Raw genomic sequence first — 23534 nt, 5'->3', positions numbered from 1 at the left:
ACATCGCACCATCAATACCGATGGACCTCCATCAGCGTGTTTGCAGCCAATTTAAAATGTTGAATTGGCGACAAAGCCTTTTTTTTTTAAATAGGTTGTTTTTTTGTTGTAATTTTCGTACTTGTTGTAAAGTTATGCTACAGTGGAATCATTTTGTTTTTTCTATTCCAGAAAGTGGATTTTGTTTTTAAAAAATCTGAGTTTGTTAACCCTGAAATGAGGGAAACATGGGATTTCCACTCCAAGAGACTTTACCACCATAACTGACTCTGTGAACATAACCTGCTAGCTGGCAGGTTTTCTCTTCTCTGAATCTCCTTCCACTCATAATGCATTAAGTAAAATAAGTAAATGTAATTTATAACACAATTATCCAAAGTGCTTCACAATAAAAGAAAGAAAGAGTTTAATCGGTGGTTCCAACATCAACTACATCTGATACAGCTGACAAAAACAGATATACAGAAATAATAAAAATAGGATCTCCATCCAGTTCCTACAGGCTCAATGGCTGTTAAACGCAAGTCGGAACAGACGGGTTTTTAGCAATGATTTAAAAACAGTCACAGAAGATGTTGATTCGAGATCTGTTCCAAAGGCGCGGGGCATGGACCTTTCTGTGAGGGATGTGAACGTGGTATGTCCAGGCGCGCTTGGGATGTCATGATGAGGTGTATAGGTTCAGCATGTTTGGTACATAAACTGGAGCACATCCATTTGATGCTTTAAAAAAAGTCAATGCCATTTTATACTGGATTCTATTTTAACAGGAAGCCAGTGCAAAGTCAACAGTACTGGATAATGATGAGGAGAAATGAGAAACATGATAGAGGACTGGCTTCTAATAATAATCTGACAGACCAATGCTGCTCTCTACTGGCTATTTGCTGAACTGCTCTCAGGAAGGCAAGTCATGGCAACATTTCATGTTCTTATTCAATAATTAAAGTAATCAGTGTACTTTCTGACATGTTTGCATAATGTAAAAAATCTATATTGGATCTCATAATTATGTTTTTCATATGTTTAGCACTACTCAGTAAAATGGCTAATGGAGCAACATTCAGCGCTATTTATCACACAATGAAACTTTTAATTGAATCTATCTTTTTAAGATTCTGTTACAGAACAGGGTGCAGTGAATGGGCCCTCCACAACTCTGCTTTACTCATATCAAACCGTGTGTACTCTCTACATAAACATATGCATTGAGCATGTGCAAAAACATCACAAGCATACACACACACACATAAACACACACACACACACACACACACACACATACACACACACACCCATACGCACACACACACACACACACACACATGCACGCACTGTCGCACACACGCACGCGCACACACACACACACACACACACACACACACACACACACAGATACAAATTTTCAGGAGATGGGGGGTTTCATTATGAAATGTTATTTTACAACTATAAATAAAATTATGTTGTTTTGATAAGTAATGGTGAGTAATTTCAATAAATATATGTTTTGGTTAAAACTGTTTATATTTTATTGTGAGTCCTCTGTCTTTTGATTAATCTTGGTCAGAGAGAAAGAAAGGGTTTATATTTACTGATTTACTGTAGTCTACTACACTGTAATTAATGCTAAAATATTCAGGTGCACACAGATTCAAACTGTTGCTGAACTCTTGATAGACTTGTCTTTAGCTTTGAGGGAACCCTTCCCTTAGTTGTATTACTGTAAACCAGTTGTGTGAGTACAGATGTGTGCAGGCTGGAATCAGCATACTGTAACATGCAGAACCGAGAAAAACGTGGAGGTGATGTTTGTGGACTTACTGAGGCGGCAGTTTGAGTTCAGCATGGACTCCTTCCAGTTCAAGCTCGACTCGCTGCTGCAGTTCTACAAACTTGCTCGGAGAACCCCATGTCTACGGCAACTTCGGCGCCATCCTGACCTGTGCCACCAGGTGATCTGCACGCGCAATCTGGAGGAGATCCGTGGTGGCGGGCTGCTGAAATACTGCCACCTGCAGTTGCGTGGCTTCTGTCGGCATATGAAATTTGTGCCAGAACTGCAAGTAAAAAAAAACAGGCAGCGTAAACGCGAGAGCAAGAAGCGCAACTCCAAAGCAGTAGCCTAAACAAAAAAATGTGTCACTGAGGAATAATCTGAGGGTTATCCAAAGAGTCCAAAAAGTTATCCAAAAAGTCAGCTTTATTTTGCAATTACACAAATAATTTGTTTGCGAGTTTTAAATTTGGTCTTTGACTTGCACAAATTACTGTAAACTCCATACAGCCGTGTATGGCTCTAACGCATCGGCTACGGGACGCCACCTGTCGGATGACGAGTGCAACTCAACTAAAGAGTGAGCTGATCACAGACGCAGCTTAATTTTCAAATATTTACTCTTATAGGTGTGGTCTTGTTCTTTCTGTCTGATGTTCGTGGGGGCTTGAGTGGCTTGTCGGATCTGGTGTTGGAATCAATAACCGCTAGGCGATAAACATGTCTGCATTACCCATAATGCAACACTGCGGCTCGAGCCTATTTTGTCAGTTTAGATATAAAACCATGTATAATGCGTGTTATAAGTTATATGTTATATTCAAAGACTAAATCGATAGAAATATCTCCAATGACGCAATTAAAATGTTTGTGTTGAAGAACACGTCTCAAATGGAACACCGGCAGTTAGCTGATCCTCTCTCATCAGGCATAAGTACACAGCGAACACCAAGTGTAGTTGTGCTTGCTACGGCAGCACATGTACTAAAATTGGAACGATACAGAGAAGATTAGCATGCCCCTGCGCAAGGATGACACGCAATATCGTGGAGCGTTACCAATTTTTCGGTATTTATCATAAAAATATTATTTAATTTTCGCCGAAACCCCATTGTTCTCTGTTGTTCTCTGACAAGCCACCAGAGGGTGCACTGATCAGCACCAGCAGATCTAGGCTACTGTAGCAGGGTGGAATTACTCACACTGTCCTGACAACTCAGGCAGGACGATAACATGCTTTGCCTTTACCCCCAGCACATCTCAGATAATCTCACATGGCCCAATAACTGCATTGGCTTGGCTCTGCTGCATGCAGAAAGCACAGCAAGTGTTATTTTTTGGGGTGGATGTTGGCGAAAGCTCGTCTGGCCCAGATAGATGCTGGAGTTGTAAAGATTGTAAAAGACAACTATAACTCCCAACCCTTGATGGCATCTCTATCACACTGCCTCCGAAAAGCTGTAAACTTGAATTTCCCCTTGGGGATCAATAAAGTATCTACAGGGGTGAAAGTAAGCCGGTACTGGCCGGTACGGAGTACCACTAAAATATTTGGAGAGGGTACGCCGTACCGGAAAGAAAACTATACTGTCGCTGAAAAATATAGCACTTTCAGCATGACAACACAACTGCTAACGTAAAACTACCAGAAGCAACACGTTTCCCCCAAAATATATTTCATATACATCGTTCTGAACTGTATCTGAATTGTGTCTAAACCTCCCGTGCAGCTGGACAGATAACGAGCAAGCTATAGCGCGCGTACAGTAGCCTACAGTAATTGCGCCAACGTGCACTGGTATCCAAAGTGTTTTAGCAGACGGACGTTTCTTGGAAAGTCTCCCAAATAAAAAAAAACATACAGGCTAAAGTATGTTATGTTAAAATATGTTGATGTTTAATAGCCTATTCTGGTTTTATGTGTGCAGTGTTTTGCTGGAGAGACAAGAGACAGACAGCGCGTGTACGGCTTAACCAGATCTTGCGCAGCAATAATGAAAGTGTTTTAGCGGACAGAAGTATGTTGCAGTCTCCCAAATAAAAAGGCATGACTCAAAGAAACGTGTTTCATGATATACAGTAGCCTATATAAAACAAACGATTGGAAGTGGGAGCGAGCAGAGTAGATAGGCTAAATAAATAAATAAATGTTGAAATTAAGTGTGCAATTTATTCATGATCAAAAACAGATACAGGTGGGTTAAAGAGTGATATTAGAGTGATAAGAAGTCCTAGTGAATGCTTGATAAGTAGACTATAATACAGTAAATAAACAAATAAATAAATAATAAATAATTAGGCTAAGTGAAATTTTCGGCGCGCCCTCTGCGCGCGCATTATAACTCTATATCATGGTACCACCAAGAAATAAAAACTACTTTCACCCCTGAGTATCTATCTATCTATCTATCTATCTATCTATCTATCTAAACACAGCCTATTTACATGGACTCCGTATGAATGGACTCCATACATTGAACATATAGGCTTATGCACACATCACCAGTTTTGTGTTGTTGTTTTTAACACTGAGTACACTTTAAACGTCATTACATGTAATTTTACTCACATTATGAATGTGTCGTACTTGTGCAGTGACGTATATTGTAGGCCTACAGCAGGCTGACAAGTCTACAGAGGGCGCCGTGACCATATCAGAGATTATTATTTTTTGTCATCAGAGGAACAGTTACGTTATAGTTGTGTAGCAAAGCATGAAACATTTCTGTCTTGCAGTATTTAGATGCATTGCAGACATGTTATGGGCTTAATATAAAAAGTACAAACGATTGATTGTTAAATGATTATCATACAGGAATGCAAAAACAAACACATCATGCTTGGTGCAATAATAAGCTGTTGACTGATTGGAGATGCGAGGCTCTATGAATTTATGGGACGACGTCTCTTGGCTTAATATTGGCTTAATATTAGTGAAGAAAGAAAGAGCAATAACAACAGGCAAGCTAACGTGATTAGTTCAATAACAATTGATTCCAACGTGGAAATTTGCAGATTGTTTAAGTAACACAACGGTTTTAATTTTAAATTTAGTTCTGAAGAGACAGTTCATACATCTATCTATCTATCTATCTATCTATAAAGCAAGAAGCGTCTGTGTGTGTGTGTGTGTGTCTGTGGCACGCATATCTCGCTGACCGTTTGTCAGACTGACCTAAGATTTCGTATGTGGCTCGCGCGTGGCACAAAGGTGTGCACTCTCGATTTTGAAGATTTTTGAATGCATATTTCAAAATATGCTTATTTACGTAGGACGTTTATCGCTGCACTGCACTGTTTCCAAGGGGACCAGTTTAAGGGGAGCTCCACCTCATGGTCGTGTACTGACAGTAGCTAGGTCCAGACTCCAGAGAACGGGCTCTGCTAGGTCTCACTTTGATGATAGTCAGTCGCAATTTAAACAGATTACTCGGGAACCGCTTGTGGGTTAAGATGCAAGATGATTATCATGCCTGACCTCAACAATACAGACTCCCTGTATGCAGTTTGCTTGCATAAAATGATTACTTGCAACAACACGCCAACAAACACGGGTATGTAGTGACCACTCGAATAGCCCAGGCTACTTTGGACTTTCAATAGACTTTGACTAAAACGACAATTCCGACTGCAAGGTCCCAAATTGAAACGAGCGATAGGCTAATGCCACATAGCTAACGTTAGACAAGTTGCAGACTGAGCGACGGCACTTATCACGCCATTAAACACGGGTATGTAGTGACCACTCAAAATAAAAGTATGTGCAAGCTTCGAATAGCATTAGGAAGTTATTCAGTAAGCTATACACATTTAGCCTTAACTCAAAACAGTTGTCATTATGTCATTCTGATCTGTAGAAATGTCACATGCAGCCATGCCTAAATTTATTAGAGGCCACATTAATTATAGGCATATATATTATAATATTCAGTATTCATTATTGAATGCTTAGCTGGAATGATGTTTCCCTATCATCCTATTTTTAAAGCAGGCATACCTGTGGGCATGTAATTGAGCTACGGGTTTTCTTCAGGAATGGCATGTTTGAACGGGCACTGCACTAGTGCTTATAAAACACGTAGCCTAATAGTAGGCCTATAGGCTAGACGGTTAATTGAAATTAAAACACATTATTACACGGCTCTTCATAATGCTGCTGAATGCTCCATTCACTTGAATGGGCCTTCCCAACGTTCGGCGGTCTGCTAATTCTGAATAACAGACCGTTGCTAAGTATAACCAGAGCCCTTCTAGTATAACAGACCGCTGTCAAGCAAAATGGACTTTGTGCTTCTAAGTCAATTCTTTCATATCACTACGCAAGGATCGGAACTTCATTTAAAAGTGAAAGACGGTTGATCAGCTGTGTTCTAAAGAATGTTTGATTCAAGTTCAGCGTGTGTTGTTGCGAACTATTTGTTTCTGAGCAAAAGCCATGATGAAACGGTAACAAATAGGCTATAGCCTAGGCTATGTAGGCTAATATCGTGGGGAGTTTATTGTGTCGTTTTGTTAAGTAGCCGTGTAATAAGCGGGATAATGTATAGAACGCCGGTCATTGTCGGGAGATAGGTCCCTTCAGGGCGGAACAAGACCCCTCCGCTGCGCGTCGGGGTCCGGTTCGCCCTGTCGGGACCTATCTCCCGACAATGACCGGCGTTCTACATTATCCCTTACTTATTAATTTTCAAACACATATCACACATTAATATTTCAAACATATTTGGATACGTATGTACTACTTTTATCTGGCTTAGATACAGTAGTTTCATTAGGTTTCGAAGCTGCATGTGGCGTGTAGGCTGCGTTATGTGTAGGCTACAGATGTGGCTTAATTGCTGAACATATAGGCTAGATGTTTGAATTTTATGTGGTTCTCCCATCGTCTTGTTTTGAGGAATGCGCAACAACAAATATTTTAATGTAGCCTAGCATAGGGCAAATAAGTTTATAATGTAATATGTAACCGATAATGGGATGATTTGCAAACTATCTGGGGTACTGATGACTGGACTCTGGGCAGGCAAGAGGTATAGGACGCTGCAGAAATGCTTTACCACACGAATTACGATTGAGTATGCACTCTGACTGCCACACCTGCCTGGCTCTTTGGTGTTGCGGTCAAGTTGCAGATGCGTGCATCCACTCTACTCTTGCACAGATGGAGGCAACTGTGCGCCAGGCCTGCTGGACATTGAGAAGGGGCTGACTTTATACTTTGACTCCACTACATCTCAAAGTGGAAATTCTTACTTGTTACTCCATTACATTTAGTGAAACCTGTCTTTCCTTTTTACCAAAGCGAGTGCACCTAAGCGCTACCTAAGCACATGACCAATCAGGGCTCAGCGAACTATTTGCTCTGAACGCCTTTTGGTTTTGTTGAGACTTGTTGGACCATTGCGCTCCACGTTGAATTAGTCACAAGCCTGCTGCAGCATTTTGAGGATGCTTTATGGTTTCAAATGTGGGGACTTTTAAATATAGTCCTTTATTTCTATCTTATTTTTTAATTATAATTTAACTCTTCATTTATGTATATTTTCTGTTGATTCTTCCTATGTTTACTTAGCTTACTATGTGAAGGTATCTGTGTCTTTGTAGGCTACTATCAGATTGTTTCAATAAACTGGAATAAATTAATCAATGAATGAATCATCAATGAAATTATGGAAGAAACGGCTGACACTGACTTGCCTGAACACCCTTGGCCTTATTTGCACAAACTTTTTGTAATAGTGGAAAAGAAGAACGACTCATTTTATTAGTGTCTTCTCTGCCTGCCAAGGCACCATACAATTTTCTAAGTTACAAATAAATGTAAAATGAAATAATTGATCTCTAATGCGGTTATTTCATAACTGGTCTTACCTAATGGGAATGGATTGCTGTTCTGTGCTTATGATCTTTTTAATAGACAAATGTCAGACACTATTTAAATATTGGTGTGCCAAGAGTGCCATTAGTATTTTCACCTAAAATCAGTTGATTGAGCAGGAGTTTTGATGTGAAAATGATAAAAGGACATTATAACCATAATCCATCAAGGTATTTTTACTTTTAATACTTAAGCACATTGAAGGCAAATACTTTTATAATTCTACTCGAGTGGAAATTTAAAGTGAATACTTCCAACTTTTACTGGAGTAATATTTTACACAAGGTATCTCTACTTTCACTCAAGTATGCAGTTAGTGTACTTCGTCCACCAAGTGTGGTTGCACAAGGCCAAAGAATACAAGAATATTTCTTCATTCAGATGATTTTTTTATTGCATGCCACTGTTAAGATGAGTGATAAGTCTTGAGCAATCAAACTGCTGAAATGGTACCAAACGCAAAAGTTAGCCAAGACAGAAAAAAAGGCATACAAATGACATCTGCTTCAGATCAATCCACTGCAGGGCAGGGACTAATCCTTTCTATGTATACTGTATCTATTGTATGGGTTTTTTGTGCGAGTGTAACAGATAATTGGTCGACAAGGCAGAAAGGCACACTTCCCAGCTATGGGACTCCGGCATGAGTCTGGTTCTTACTGTGCATCAAACAACTTGGCAGAATCACGACCACTGACTGTTCTACTGCAATATGCATCAGCACCAGCTGACTAGCACTACTACTTCAACTGCGGATCACATTAAAATGTCCCCAGCCCCACCCTAGCTGTCCTAGATTTGGATTCAGATATGCATGTGTGATACCTCAACTCATCCAAGCCCGCCAGTGGTTTAGCTATTTCCACCAGGCCCGAGGTAAAGCCTGGGACTTTCCTGCTGAGGCACCCTGTCTTCCCCACTGCATGGCCAGTAAAGCTTTGTTCCATGGAACCCGTTACCAACTCATTTCCAGTTCATCTTTGGCAGCTTCAAGACTGCTCTGTGTGCATCATGAGACAGCCATCCTTCCGAAGACACACAACTTCACATACACCATCACTTTTGTTAAGTTTTACTAAACGCCAATAAAGGATGGTCAGGTCATTTGCCATCTATCTTTCCTCACTGTATTCCTCCTGTTGTGCAAACAGGATATGAAGCAGCAGGGTTAGCAAAAAAATGACATGAGGAAAAAAAGGAGGAAAAAACAGAAAAGAAAAAAAGCCAGACTGTTGTCTGTCACACTTCATCCACAACATGAGGTGCAACACTGAGTTTATGGAGGTCACAGAGGGGGTTATCTTGTCAACATTTCTCTGTGTTAATTGTACACAGTGCCGGTGTTTGTGCTAGTGTTTGTTCCAGGTAGGGGTGGCAATAGGACCCAGGGGAGCCCTCTCCACCACAATCAGCTCATCAGGGTGGTTGGCGGCTCGATAGTGAAGCAACAGGTCTTGAATGGCTCGCTCCTCAATCTGAAAACACAAACGGAAAGTAAACAGGAGGGAACACACACAGAGATTTAAAGGCACTCTTACCAGTTTTTTGACCTTATCATAGCGTTTCCAAAATCATTTTTGATGGCACATAACCTCATAACATGACGAACGGCACTTCTGCCATAGTCTGAGTGGCCCTCTGTAGGCGATTACCTACACCCCCCCCCAGGGTTAGCCCTAGCCCTAACCCTAACCCTAGGAAAACGGAAGAGAGCATATTTAGTTAAGGGTGCATTTAAGACAGGAAGTCAAAACCACCCACAGGAAGTCAAAACCATCTTAGCAGCATGATGTGAGAAGAAATAATGAGTACATGGAAAGTCAGGAGGGGTAGACAAAAGTCATGGAAAAGTCAGGAAGGGTAGGGAAAAAAAGAGGAGGAAGAAAGATAAAAGTGAAAGAGAGGAAACAGTGAAAAGCATAAAGAGAGAACATGAAAACAGATGAGGAGCGCAGAGAGAGAGAGGGATGAAGGAGGACAAGGGGAAGGAGGTGGAGCCAGCCAGGCGGGATTGTACCTGTATGAGAGCCAGCGGTTTCTCCCGGCTGCGGATCAACGCCGCCTCCTGTTTCCTCTCCTCCTCCACAATGGCCGCGAAAGTCACGGCCGCCCCCGCCGGTGGGCTGCCCACCCCGCTCCGCACCCACGGCCTGATGGGAAGAGACAGGAAGTGCCAGTGAGTGAGGGGGCACAAGCACGCACGGGTCAGGGGTCAGGGGAAACGTCACAGCCCCAGTCATCACATCCTCTCCACACTCGAACTTCTGGAGCTTCTGTTACTAAGCAAAGCCATATGGCCGATAAATTAATTTTTTTCCCTTTTTACTTTTGTTCATATCCATATGTATTTTTAATTGTATTTTATTAGTACTCAAAAGAATACAAACTACTCCTTTAATCATAGGAGCCACAAGTGTCATTCTAGGTCAGCACCAATAGCACAGCATCTTTCTGCACAGCTAGATAGCTACAGCGCACAGAGCACTAAATTCACTCTTAAATTCTAACACTCTCTTTTCTCTGCTTGGCTGAAAACACCAGCCAGCCACCCGTGCAGAATCTGATGAGAGTAATTTCTATCAGTCCAGAGGTTCAATGCTGAGTGGTCTCTGCACTAGCGCGCACACGCACACACGCACACACACACACACACACACACACACACACACACACACCCCATAAGACACAGACAGAGCAGGTCACGGTGACTGTGTCTCTGCGAAGCTGACACAAACTCGACTAGTACATTTTGCCTTTTTTTTTTAGAATATGGACACATAGACAAACAGACAGACAGACACACACACACACACACACACACACAGGCAGGCAATTTGGAGCTGGCCTACTGAGTGAGTAGCAGTTTCACAAATTCCTCATTCTATGAACCTTAATCTGTAGCAGACACCAGTAATGTCGTTTTGTAATGATGTATACAGACTAGCCAGTAAAAAAATGGCATTTTCTTTGCAGCAGACGCAAAAGCACACGCACACACATACACACACACACACACACACAAGCACAGTGCATTGAGATGATCTCACACACACAGCACGCCATGGCCCCAATTAGTCTGACCATAAACCCAAACTACTAAAACTTATAAAACAGTCTGACACAAGACACTATGAACCTATGCTGATTGTTGATCAATCTGGGATAAAATGAAATAAAACAAGGGTAAACAACTCTGTTATTGTCATACGTTTGAGATTGGCACAACAGTGCCCCCTCATGGCCAAAATACAATAGAGCCATGTGCTTGCAATGAGTGGTCCCCTCTGCATTAATGAAGTATTGACACACTCACTCCCAGTGTTGTGGGTTGTGAATGTGTGTGCAGAGATAGTGTGTGTGTGTCTGAGACAGATACTGAGTGTGTGTTCATATGTGCGTATGTGCATATGGGTATGACTGTATACATATGTGGGTGCCACCGTGAGTATGTAAGTGTTAAAATGAGTATTGTAGTGACTGTGTGTTTGTGTCTGTGTGATGTGTGCGTGTGTATGATATGTGTATGTCTGGGCAATGTGAATGTGTGTATGTGCATGATGTGTGCATGTGTGTGAGTGTCTGTGTGCCTGTATGATGTGCGAGTGCGCATATGTGTGTGTGTGTGTGTGTTGTCCTACCCTGCAGGTTTGTCTGTCTCACTGCTCTCCGCACACTTGAAGGTCACCCTCTTGGCTCCTGGCACTGACCCCACTGCGGGCCCCGGATTCCCAACAGCCACTGGGGCAGCTGGAGGGGTCTTGACCCGCTTCGCTTCCTCTTCCAGGACGTCCCGGAAGGACCGCAGCGCTGGTGGAGACTGGACCGCTGTCGCCCTGGGAGCAAAGACATGAAGATGACCTCCAACAGCACATGAAGATGACCTCCAACAGCACATGAAGATGACCCCCAACAGCACATGAAGATGACCTCCAACAGCACATGAAGATGACCTCCAACAGCACATGAAGATGACCCCCAACAGCAGACGTCAGGTCAGGGACAAGGAGATAGACAGTGCGTCTGAGAAAGCTGGATTTGGATCGAGTCATAAAGGAGGGAGCGGTTACAAATGCTTTAGTCACTTCAACAGAAGTGCAGACGTGCTTTTAAGCGTGCTACCCATCCACACGTAAAATTCCAGACATGATCTCTTAAAGGTGCTCTAAGCAATGTTGGGCAACGTGACTTCTGTTGACGTTCAAACAAAACAGAGAGCTAGCTCGCTATTCTCTCCCCCTCCCTGCCGAGCTGAGGTCAAATCCATACTGTTGAGGCAAAATACGTTTTATTGACACTAGGCTTCGATTCCAATCCAGTGTCAGAGAACAATTTCTCTGACCTGACCTTGACAATTTCAGCTTATGAGCTCATAAGCTGCCCTGCAGGACCAGTAAGATGTGAGATGTGGTTGTGTGAGCTGTGTGCATTATTAATGAGAGAAAGGTTTTATACAAATAGCGATACAAAAACGGTTGAAGTTCAAGTTGAAGTTCAAGTAGTTTATTGTCATGTACTTATAAAAGGAATTATAAGTAATGAAATTCCTTGTGTTCAAGAGCCAGCTCAATTTTAAAGAATAAATAAAAAAAAGTAGTAATCAAAAAGGAATATAGTGTGTGTATGGAGGTGCCTGGTGTGTGTGGGTGTGTGTGTGTGTGTGTGTGTGGGGGGGGGGGGGGGTGAAAAAGAGATTCATTGTGGGGGTAAATTTGAAAGCAAGGACATGTGTGTAACGGAGGCGAACTGAGCTAGCGTGCTAGTTGCACGTGTAAATCCTCACAGCCCTAACCTTAAGAACGCTTCTAACCGCTGAGTTGGGAGCCTGGGCTTTTAGCTCGGTGGTTAGAGCGTTCCGACTCCCATGCCGGTGTGTGTTGAGGTAGCGGGTTCGAGGGCCGTGAGCGGCGGACGAATTACGACCTCTGTTACATGTGCGAGAGTGAGATGCACAGCAGCACCACCAGAGCCTGTATTAAAATACACATCCATTCGCTGAGCACCACTGACGTGGCCTACTGGTTAGCACTTCGGACCTGTAACCGGAGGGTTGCCGGTTCGAACCCCAACCAGTAGGCTAAAGTGCCCTTGAGCAAGGCACCTAACCCCTCACTGCTCCCCGAGCGCTGCTGTTGATGCAGGCAGCTCAATGCGCCGGGATTAGTGTGTGCTTCACCTCACCACACACTACATTGTGTGCTGTGTGTGTGTTTCACTAATTTACGGATTGGGATAAATGCAGAGACCAAATTTCCCTCACGGGATCAAAAGAGTATATATACTTATATATATACCAAGCTTTGGCCGGTTTGGAGGGGGTGACCACGGGGGTTGGGGGCGACCGAACAACGGCAGCCCTCTCCTGGCCTCCCTCCTTGGCCATCAGCTTCCTCTGCTTCTGAGAGAGCTTCGCTGGGAGGGGCGACGCCTTGGTTCCATTACCCCACCTGTCCATCAGAGAGAAAGAGTGTGAGTGAGTGAGTGAGACGAGGCTTTAGGCTTGACAGATTAAAGCTGCATATATGGTTGTCTAGATCAGTGGTTCTCAAATGGGGGTACGCGTACCCCTGGGGGTACGTGAAGGCACTCCAGGGGGTACGTGAGATTTTAACCCTTAGAAGCCGATTACGCAAAGTGTGTCAAAAAACACACATTACTCTCGTTTGAATTACTCGTGGACCTGTGATCGGATAGATATGCCACGCAAGTCAGATGAAAGAGGAGACACAGAGCTATCATGATACCAAGGACTTCCTTCTGGGTTATAAAACAGACGAAGTGACAGCAAAATAATAACTTTATATAGCTCGACTTACCTCACGTTTTTGTCTGTTTTTGTGGCAAAGCATGTTTATAATACACACTATTGTGTGTTTCTCTATGGCAAAGAATGTTCATAATCGGGTTTTGAGATCCTAGCAAATTCCTGCATGGCATTCAATTCAAGGCTCACATTGCATCCCAATTTGTTCGAGAAACACCTTTTTTGCCTTTACTTTGTTCATGGCAACGCAGTAAAAAGTTGTAGAGAATCATGAGTGCAGACTGGCACACACACGTAAACTCGGGTCAAGTCGGGTCAGATCAGTTCGTGTTCCAGATATGGAGCGCAGAAATGTCATTTTTAATCACTAAATAAAAAAAATGGCATTTATTTCTGTAAGGCGCACACCACATATGTCTGTAAATTGCTCAGCCCCAGAGAATCCCTCCACCGTGGCAATGATATTGCCAGATTCAGGACAGTCTGCCCTACACACACATGAAATGCATGTAGAGCTATGAGCTTGCTGTGGTGAGATACATGTCAAAAGATTTTTTATAATACGCTTTTTATATTTTAATTCTTTAAAAATCAAAATAAAATCAATGCTAGTACTAATACATGAAATGATGGCAGATCTGGATAGCCTAGACTCGAATAAATCCTTATGAATAAAGGTAGTGAAAATGCCCTAAAAACTAAGGGTTAAAATATACATGTATTTAAAAAGTAGAATCCATGCAAAAATACTTAAAAAACAATTATTTAATAAATATTTCAGGAAAATATAAGTTGTATGTGTATGTGTATGTGTTTATTAGTTCCAAAGTTTAATAAATTAGACACTGATGGCACAGTGCTCTGTTTTAAGTCTTTTTTTCTCAACTAAAAATGCTTTGCGCTGGTTAGGGGGTAATTGGCTGAAAAAATATTTCACAGGGGGTACATCACTGAAAAAAGGTTGAGAACCACTGGTCTAGATTATAAAGTGAGAGACAAGATATTTAAGATTTAAAGCAGATTGAGGGGACCAAAATGTTGAATGTTTACAACTCTCATGCCCCTCCCCGAGTACCACCGAGCACCCTCTCATCGAGTTTGTGCTAGTCAAACTGTGATTGACAGTGAGATCTCACACAGCCCTGCTCTGATTGGACCAGAAGAACCGGGAGCTGTGGATTTTTTGCAAAACAAATAACAGGCTCTAGGTGGAGGTAGAACCGGCTGATTTATGTTGTTCTGTCGGAGCATAGTGTTGGTTTCAGTGAATATGATCAAAAAAATCTGCCGCTTTAAGATATTCAGCCACATGAGAAAATAACATTCAATGCATCTCAGTCTACATCGTTTCATACAGCAAAACACACACACACACACACACACACACACACACAGAAAAAAACAAATACTCACGATCCAGGGCTTTTAGGGGTGGCTCCTTGATTCATGGAGTTGGCCTCCATCTCCATAATAATCCTAAGGTCCACCACAGGAGGAGTCTGACGGACAGTGCTGGGGAGAACACGAACACACACACACACACACACTTTAGGATTAAATGATCCCATAATTCCATTGGGAGGCGTCACATAAACAGACACTAAGATCCACCACTTTATTTTGTGCTTAATTGGCTAGTTCTGGCACAAATTCAGCTCTGCGGATAACAGATGCCATCTGTACTGAGAGAACCGTAGCTCAGCACAGGATGCTGCTGAGGCTTACCTGGATTTGACCACAGGTATGGGCTCAGGGGCGGAGCTTGCCAGTGGGGCGGGGCCCCCATTCCTCAGATGGGGGGTGTTGGGGGGAGTCCTCATCCAAGGGGGGCCGCATTTCTCCTCCTGACCAGGACACAGTTTAACCAAATTGTCCCACCTAAACTTTGATTTATCTGCCCATGTGTTACCTACAAGTCTAAAGTCTAAAGTATAAATCAAGATTATTTAATAATTTGGCAAAATTGATCTGCTAATTCAATTGTATGAGCAAGACCCTATGCACAGGCATTGCTGGGTCAGCTCAATGCTCCTACACCACACGCCACATGATAGCTTTCGGCCTAATATGACATAGGTCTCTCTCTGTGTGTGTGAGTGTGTGTGTGTGTCCTACCAGTGTTTCCGGTCGGGTCAGGGGTATGGGGGACTGCAGGTCTCGCGGGCTGCCCACCCCCATGTAGCTGCCCTCGGAATCCGAGGTGGCCACCTCATGCAGCGACTCCACAGAGTTAGCCTTCCCTGGGGGTCCCAGGTGCCCGAAGAACACCCCCGAGGACAAACACTTCTCCCCTGTGCCACACAACAGCAACAGCAGCACAACACAACCGATCAGTTGGTGTCTGTAATCTTTTCTTTTTCTAAAGATATTTGTTATGGTGCAGAAAAGAAAAAAAAAAGCACAGAAATAATTTTTTGCTGATACACTAAAGCGCTGGCTTGTGGAAGCCAATTTTCTTTGTCAGTCTTGCATCTGTGACCTCGGAGCACAGAGCCATTCGCAGTACCGACTTATTTTCCCATTGTGCAGCCATGTAGAAACAGTGGCTGCTGGGAAAGCAGAGGGAATACAAAGTAAACTTCTATAAGAAACAGGGTAAGCATGGGGGACAGTCTGGCCCCGGCCGTGGCGCGACTGGCCCACCCCGACTCTCTCTCCCACTCGCTTCCTGTCATTCTCCACGGTCTCATTAAAAGCATAAGAAGCCCAAAAATGATGGGGGACAGTCATTATCAGTGTATTCACTTAATAGACACTGGTACTTAATAAAAGAGAGGTCATTTCCATGTTTGTTTATCTATATTCTATGTGTGAATCTCGGCACCCTGAATGACCTTGCTGAGTTTTTGAATTTCCCCTGGGGATCAATAAAGTATCTATCTATCTATCTATCTATCTAATGAGTACAGGGATGGTATGTGTGCATCATCATGTGTTTGTGCTCATGTTTTCCTGCTAGATGATTAAAACCCAAAGTTGGCCATCTAGGCATCAGAAAAGAAAATCTGCATGCATTGGTTCTGTTGGGACACTCTACACATGTGATTTTACTATTAAGCCTATAAGGTCTATCTGGATGAGGGGCTGTGCTAATCCGAATCAGCTGGTTTACATGGTTGCAATAATGGTTGCAACAAATATTTGGTAGAACCTTTAATGATCAACTTAATGGATATTGTTGTGATGACTTCATCTCATTGGCTTATCCAAATAAGGCATTTCAAAAGTGAGGCTAGGACTGGATAGGCTTGAGCGTGTCAGAAGGAGTGGAGGGGGTTTGGTACCTGAAGGAGGCGGGCTATGGATGATATCAGACAGGGTGTAGCCGCCGGAGCTGTCGCTGCGGCGCCTTGGCTTCCGCTTGGCCTTGAGCTTGGCTTTCTTCAGCAGACTCTCACTGAACGAACAGAGGAACAGGGATCATTTTAATAACACAAAACACCAGCTCAGTGTGTGCATGCTGCAGACTGAAATTAGAGCCCCATATTTTTTTTGTTCACCTTCCTGTAGAATGGCGTAAATATAGAAAAAAATGTGTAAATGTTAATAGCCTAAATGTTATCCTAATTCTACAACTGCAGCTCTTTAGCTTCAATGTTAAATTGCTAAATGTTAAAAGCATAAATGTTATTCCATTGCTGTAAGTTGGATAAAGGCGTCCGCCAAATGCATAAATGTAGATGTCGATGACTCTTCCTTACTTGCAGGAGTGGTTGGTGTCGTTGCTGGGGCCCAGAGAGGAGAGGAGGTCTCGGTCCTCGTACCCACTCAGGTCCGGGGCGTTGGGGTAAGGAGTGATCAGGCGCTTCTGCATGGCTGGGATCTACAAAGAGAAGTCATTCATATGTCACAGATTCCAAATCACCAACCAGTTGTGAATGTGTGTGTGTGTGTGTGTGTGTGTGTCTGTGTGTGTGTGTGTGTGTGTGTGTGTGTGTGTGTGTGTGTGTGTGTGTGTGAAAGTAACCTTACCATTCTCCTGTAGGCTGAAGACAGCTCTACCAACACATCTTCACTCAGAACATCCAACGCCCTGAAAAACACACACACACACACACACACACACACACACACACACACACACACACACACACACACACACACACACACACACACACACACACATACACACACACAATCAATACACAAGACAGAAGAACAAAGCACAAACACACACACACATTTTCATTTTCATTGTAGATAATACCCGTGCTCACCTTGACTCGAGCAGGGCAGCCATGTTGAGCACGATGAACTGCTGGCAGGAGAGCTTCAGCTGGTCAGCGTTGTACATGGACGCAAACTCCAGCAGCTCCGCAGCGTTCTTCAGGGTCACTATGGGCACGGGGGGAGAAGGAACCCTCAAGCATCTTTCACACATAAGGCCATTTGTTTGTTGCCCATCGCTTGTCATCTTAAACATTTGAAATTAGTTTCACTTAGTCATGTAATGCTATTCTCTAGTCTACGCTAACGGATCTTTAGCCTGGCATCGCTACAAGTCGCTGAATTGCATTAACATTTCATGGTCTCTCATTGCTACTGCATTTCTGCTAATCTCTTCCAGTCTGAATTCCACACAACTTTCACCAACACTCACTAAACACTCTCTGCCCATTCATTCACAATGAAACAGAAGGCTGTCACTGGTAAAGGGCACCATAGGGGCACAAGGTGGCACAGGGTGGGGGGAGACAGGGCTCTACACTAAAAAAAATTTCCAGGAGCACTTGTGCCCCCAAGTTAAAAAATTTAGGAGCACAGACAAAAATTTGGGAGCACAGTCAGTTCTGTACTTAACTTACACATAATCTAACATTACACTGCAGCTAACAGTTAAACATGCCAGTGCACCAATTGCGAATATTAAGAATGACTGACAACATTTAGGCTACAGGAAACAGGATTTTAAAGATCAGTGCCTACTTTATTTTCAGTCTGTTTTATTTTCCTACATTTTGTTAATGTAAAATAATAATACATTGCCATATTTGCATTTAGCCTGTATATCAAGTATCCTGCCAAATGTAGGCTAATTTATTTATTTGTGAATCCACCTGTAGCTAATCCAAATATGCCCATGTGACCTATCTGACTGCATACTGCCTAATACTACTACTAAAACAGTCAATTTTCTCTTCCACAAAACATAGTCTAATCAAGGATATATATATATTTTTATACTTTTATTTTTTTATTTGAAATATCTGCATTGATGGGGGCAGTAGCCAAACGTTAGGCCTACACTCGTTTTGCACTTAAGCTTGTATTCGGTGTAAACAAACAAGCATGCGTGGAAGCCTGGAGTTGTCAGTAGCGTTCTACCTTTGAATAAAATGGGAGTATTATGGGAAGCTACTTTTATGCCTGTTCGCTACAGCTATATTTTGCATATTGCAGCCAATACGTCAACTGGGCTAAAAAGCATGTTAGGTTACCTTTCCTTCTCTCACTGCATTCTCAGAATCTTATCCTGTTCCTCCTATATCCGATTAATTCGGTGGATAGAAGGCGGAAGAACTAATTTCTTCAATCTTTTCATCTTGGCTGGCTAGTCTAACTTTCCGCTTTCTCTGCGCGCTCATGGATTTCATAGAAGCGACTACTACTATCGAGTCCCAACGCGAAACTGCTAACGTTGATGGGAGGTGTAGTTTTATGCTGCATTCGCGACGTGATTCTATGGTTTGCACCAGTACTGTTTCTCGATGTTGCGGTGTATTTTGTAGACAAACATTGACATGGTTAGAAGTCATTCGCACCAGTGCGCCTAAATATTTTTTTGCACTCGCACGTCATCATTTTTACTCGCATATGCGAGTGAAATGGGCGCACTGTAGAGCCCTGGGAGAGAAAGACAACAGGCCGTGCAGACTCACGGTTCTCAGTGATGGCCACCTCACACATCTCCTTCAGTCGGGGGATGAGGAGCTGGTCCGCCACCACCAGCACGTTACACACAAACTCCACCTTCAGGGACTCTGAGAGAGATATCAGACAGAGACGGAGAGATTGAGTGAGGGATAGAGACAGAACGATAAAAAGATGAAAAGATCATGAGAAGCAGAGAGAGGGCGAAAGCAGCGAGAGAGAGTGCCAGTCAACAAAGCCAACATTATACCATAGTTCTGTTCTATTCTCAAGTATTACTGTTAAGTACTACATTTACTGTGATTTAGCTCACGCAGACAAATGTTACCTTTGACAGTTGGTGAGTCGTCTGTGTAAACATACTCTAAGATGACCTGCAGAACCTCAGAGCTGGTGGGCATATCCAGCGCAGTACAGCTTGTGGCCTACAGGGGGCAGGCAAACACATCAAACCATTCATTAAAATGTACTCTAATCTACAAAACTGGTATCTCAGTTCAGGGGCCGTATTCACAAAGAATTTTAAGGCTAAAAGTGGCTCCTAACTGGCGAATTTAGGAGCAACTCCTAAAAATAATGGGCGTGTTACTCCTAACTTTAGGACTCACTAAAAGTAATTCACAAAGCATTTTAGACCTAAAAAGTAGCACCTAAGTCTGGGACAGCTTAAAAGAAGTCGAGAGGACTCCTAACTCACTAAGATCTATTCACAAACCCTTTTTGTGGCATTTCACGTTGCGATGTTTTGAAATGCGCATGCGGCTACAGGAGCTTCCAATCACGAGGGAACAATTTTGCATTGTAGGCAAAAAAGGGATGCAATAACGCCACCAACAACAACCAAAACTACTCATTGTCAACATATAAATTAAATGTAACATTTCATTGTGAATCAAATTAAAATGTTCTCCTCTTTGCAAACGTGGGCATAGGCTATGGTGACAGGTTCATTTAATAATGTTGTAAAGGTACTGCATCAATCCGCATGTTTAATTAGGCCACTAGGCTATTTGTTTTGCCTTACTCTTTATTCATTTAGGCTAGGCCTTTTTATTCAGATCAGTTTATTCATCATCTTCCGTCCTTCGCACTACCTGTGTAGCGCACGCATTCTCAGACCTGTCACCTGTCACTCATCATCGTAAGGGAGGTGTTTGGAATCATTCCCGCGTTACAATCATCAGCCAATCAAGGTGGTCACTTCAGTCAAGCTCGTGCATGAGTAATGACGTCATCCATAGCAACGAAGGCTCACTCTTAGTTTAGGAGTTGTCATTTTTCCTTACTAAAGGTAGGTCTGAAAGGCTTTGTGAATAACTTTTAAGAGAAAACTCCTAGCTAAAATCTTTTAGTGCGATTTAAGAGTACTCCTAGTGGTAAGATAAAAGGCTTTGTGAATACGGCCCCAGGTCAGCAGTAACCTTCACTGAATTTACACAGCAAAACGGTACATCTTAACACATTGTGTGTATGGGCATAACATACCTCAATCCAGGGGTTTCCAAGCATACTGTTGAAATATTCTGTCAGAAAAAAATACAAAATATAATAATAATAAATAAAAAAGACATTCATATAAAATGAATATGTGATTTTGATCAGAATAGATGCACACTTCATTATGAAAAGGGATTATAATGGGACCTAAAATGTTAAAGCAGAATTAATCTTATTGACTTGCCTCCCTGCAAGTGTGATGTCTACCAGTGTTGGGAGTAATGCGTTACAAAAGTAATGTAATTACTGTAATATATTGCTGTTTGCGGTAACGCGGTAATGTAAGGCATTACAAAAAAAAAAATCGGGTAATATTTACTCGGTACAAACTTCAGTAACGCGCGTTACAATGCAGTTTAACCCAAAATTAAGCGCTTGTTTTGTTTTGATACATATTCGCAAACACCACAACAGAGGAGAAAAAATCCGCGCAAAATAGTAGAACGTTATCTCCTGATACTGGTTGAATATGACTGTGGCTGCAGCAGACTCGCAGGCGGACTCTATTTGCGGGATGGACATAAGCCTACGCTCATTATTTTCAGCTTGTCAGAGACAAGGCTATGAAGAACATAGTTAAGCACTTTGTGTGCGATACCGAAAGATCTCTCAGCTCGCGAAATAGCACAAGTAGCCTAAATTAATGAAACATCTAAAGTAGTGCCACGCTAATCTTTTTGATTCTTGATAAAACACAAACTATGCTGTTGTGCATGTCAGCTTTGTGCTGTGAACTTAAATTGAAGAGAATAAAGGGATAGAAATGCAGAAAAAGATTGTGTAGCCTGGCAGTGCCACCGCTCCCACCACGCGCATCACGCACTTTGCGTTGTGCACCAAAGGACAGAGGGGGCACCCAAATGTAACCAATGAATAGTAGCTTTACTGCAAACTGCGTTTCACTCTTCATTAATAACGTTTACAATGTCAAAATGCACTAACACGATGTTACATGCAAGTTTGATACCTTTTGGGTTCTCTCAATCACCACGTAGTACTAGAATTGGTGGGTCTTCAATCATTCGTTTTCCAAGCATTTAGGCTACATGAAGCACATGATATGCTGAGTCGACTGAAACGCATTCCATTCAGATAGCTAGGTGGATACCAGGCTCATAATTCACTTGTATTCGCAAAACGAAATGTGAAGCAACATGTCATTGCATACTTCCATTTCCAAAGCAATGAAGGTTGCTTAAAACAACTTAACATTGTGCATATTATTGTTAATATTGTGCTATCAATGTAACTCAAACAAATAAGGCTTGTAAACAAGAGCTGGCAAAAGGGCATTATGACAAGTAAAGATCAATGCTCTTAAAGTGACAGTGCACCATTTATAAGTAAAACAGCATTTCTTCAGAAATTAATGTTTAAAAATACACAGTAATGGTCTGTAAATAATAGGCCTTTTATTTTACTTTAGGTGTTTGAGTTATCATTTAAATGTCACTCACTCAAAGCCACTCACTTAGGGCACCGAAATGGCCAGCAGGCCACCATCTTGACATGTCTTTATTAAAGGAACCGTATGTAAAAATTGTATTTCAATTAATCATAAAATTGCCCTGATATGTCACTAGACATTAAGAAATCATGTTCATTTCAAATACTTATATCACTGACAACAGTAGTCTGGCCAGGATATTGTCATTTAAAAAGTGAAGTTGCAGCCCTCAACTGATGTTGATGTTGTCATGTTGTGTTTTGGCCTAATGCGCCACCCTCCACCTATCTACTAATCACAAAGTCAGTAGTGTTTCGTCATTCGGTTGCCAACTCTGCCAGTCAGAGGGGAGGGGAAGGGGATACACCGCTCTACAGTAATTTGAAAGTGATTGTAGTAACCGTTTTGGCCACAATCTTACATACGGTTCCTTTAAGCTTTGATTTACAATATAGTAGGCTCTCTATTGATTTTAATGAGTTACAGTATTTCTATCACAATTAACCAGACTTTGACCTTTTGTCGGTTTTTAACATTCTGACTATGATTGTTCCTTGTATTGCATTATGAGCACTGCGCCTATTGCATTCTACTGTTGCCTTAAGCCTAGCTCAGTCATTATGCTATACCACATCTCCCTCCATTGGAAGAGCAAGCTGCATTGAGCGTAATAAATTGCATTTAGAATGGCAAATCCATATTTCTAGATATTTTGGTGAAAGTAACTTAAAAGTAATGCAATAGTAGTGTAATGCCTTACAATTCAGAGACAGTAATATTATAATGTAACATATTACTTTTAAATGACAGTAATAAGTAATGCATAGTACATTACGATTTTGAAGTAACTTGCCCAACACTGATGTCTACACAACCTCTCAAGATGATTATCATTATCAGTGAATACTGAAAAGTACAATGGCACTTCTCTAGTCTAGCCGTTAGTTTTCTTACCCAATCGTGCACACAGGACACATTTGTGGCAGGGGAATTCTTTGCCATCCTCAGCTCGAAGTGTGACATCACACAGGTAGGTGCTGTAAACACAGAATCAAGACACAGAGAAATCAGAACCAAATAAACACTTCATCCAACCTGCATACACACAGAGGTGAATAACACGACCATCAACTGTCCTTAAGCACTCTGCACTTTGTTCAATTAAATAATGGTTAGAACTACATCATACTTCTCCTATGAAAAATGGTGGTTCAATAAAGAGACATTAAGTGATCTGCTTAAGTGGTCTGTTCTTAATTTACTACTAATGGTTACACAGTACATCTTATATGAAAACAAGTTTCAT

At 42.1% G+C, this 23534-nt stretch overlaps 1 protein-coding gene and 1 non-coding gene across 2 annotated transcripts in view; one reads left to right on the top strand and one right to left on the bottom strand.

Annotated features, from left to right (window-relative positions):
- Positions 1–2734: 2734 nt before the first annotated feature.
- Positions 2735–2840, top strand: LOC143119718 (U6 spliceosomal RNA). Its single transcript, XR_012986321.1, has one exon. It is a non-coding gene; the product is annotated as a U6 spliceosomal RNA (small nuclear RNA).
- A 5098-nt stretch (positions 2841–7938) lies between these two features.
- The window catches only part of ibtk (inhibitor of Bruton agammaglobulinemia tyrosine kinase), a 29017-nt gene continuing 13421 nt past the window's right edge, over positions 7939–23534 (bottom strand). Inside the window, exons 14-28 of the mRNA XM_076280208.1 lie at positions 23183–23265; positions 20770–20807; positions 19613–19709; positions 19293–19394; positions 17631–17748; positions 17386–17446; positions 17115–17236; positions 16698–16810; positions 15529–15704; positions 15139–15257; positions 14827–14925; positions 12944–13096; positions 11291–11485; positions 9670–9802; positions 7939–9127 (exon numbers count right to left, since the gene is read on the bottom strand). Of these exons, the coding sequence (XP_076136323.1) occupies positions 9002–9127; positions 9670–9802; positions 11291–11485; positions 12944–13096; positions 14827–14925; positions 15139–15257; positions 15529–15704; positions 16698–16810; positions 17115–17236; positions 17386–17446; positions 17631–17748; positions 19293–19394; positions 19613–19709; positions 20770–20807; positions 23183–23265 (1735 nt within the window). The 3' untranslated portion in view covers positions 7939–9001. The remainder of the gene's footprint in view (positions 9128–9669; positions 9803–11290; positions 11486–12943; positions 13097–14826; positions 14926–15138; positions 15258–15528; positions 15705–16697; positions 16811–17114; positions 17237–17385; positions 17447–17630; positions 17749–19292; positions 19395–19612; positions 19710–20769; positions 20808–23182; positions 23266–23534) is intronic.

The sequence above is a fragment of the Alosa pseudoharengus genome, unplaced genomic scaffold (assembly GCF_046254945.1).
Source record: "Alosa pseudoharengus isolate Yale_2024_CS ecotype anadromous, Long Island Sound unplaced genomic scaffold, YU_APseudo_1.1 YU_APseudo_1.1_scf_12, whole genome shotgun sequence".
In the NCBI taxonomy this organism is placed as follows: domain Eukaryota; kingdom Metazoa; phylum Chordata; class Actinopteri; order Clupeiformes; family Clupeidae; genus Alosa; species Alosa pseudoharengus.
Note: the sequence above shows the minus strand (reverse complement) of the source record. Positions and strands in the feature narration are given on the sequence as shown.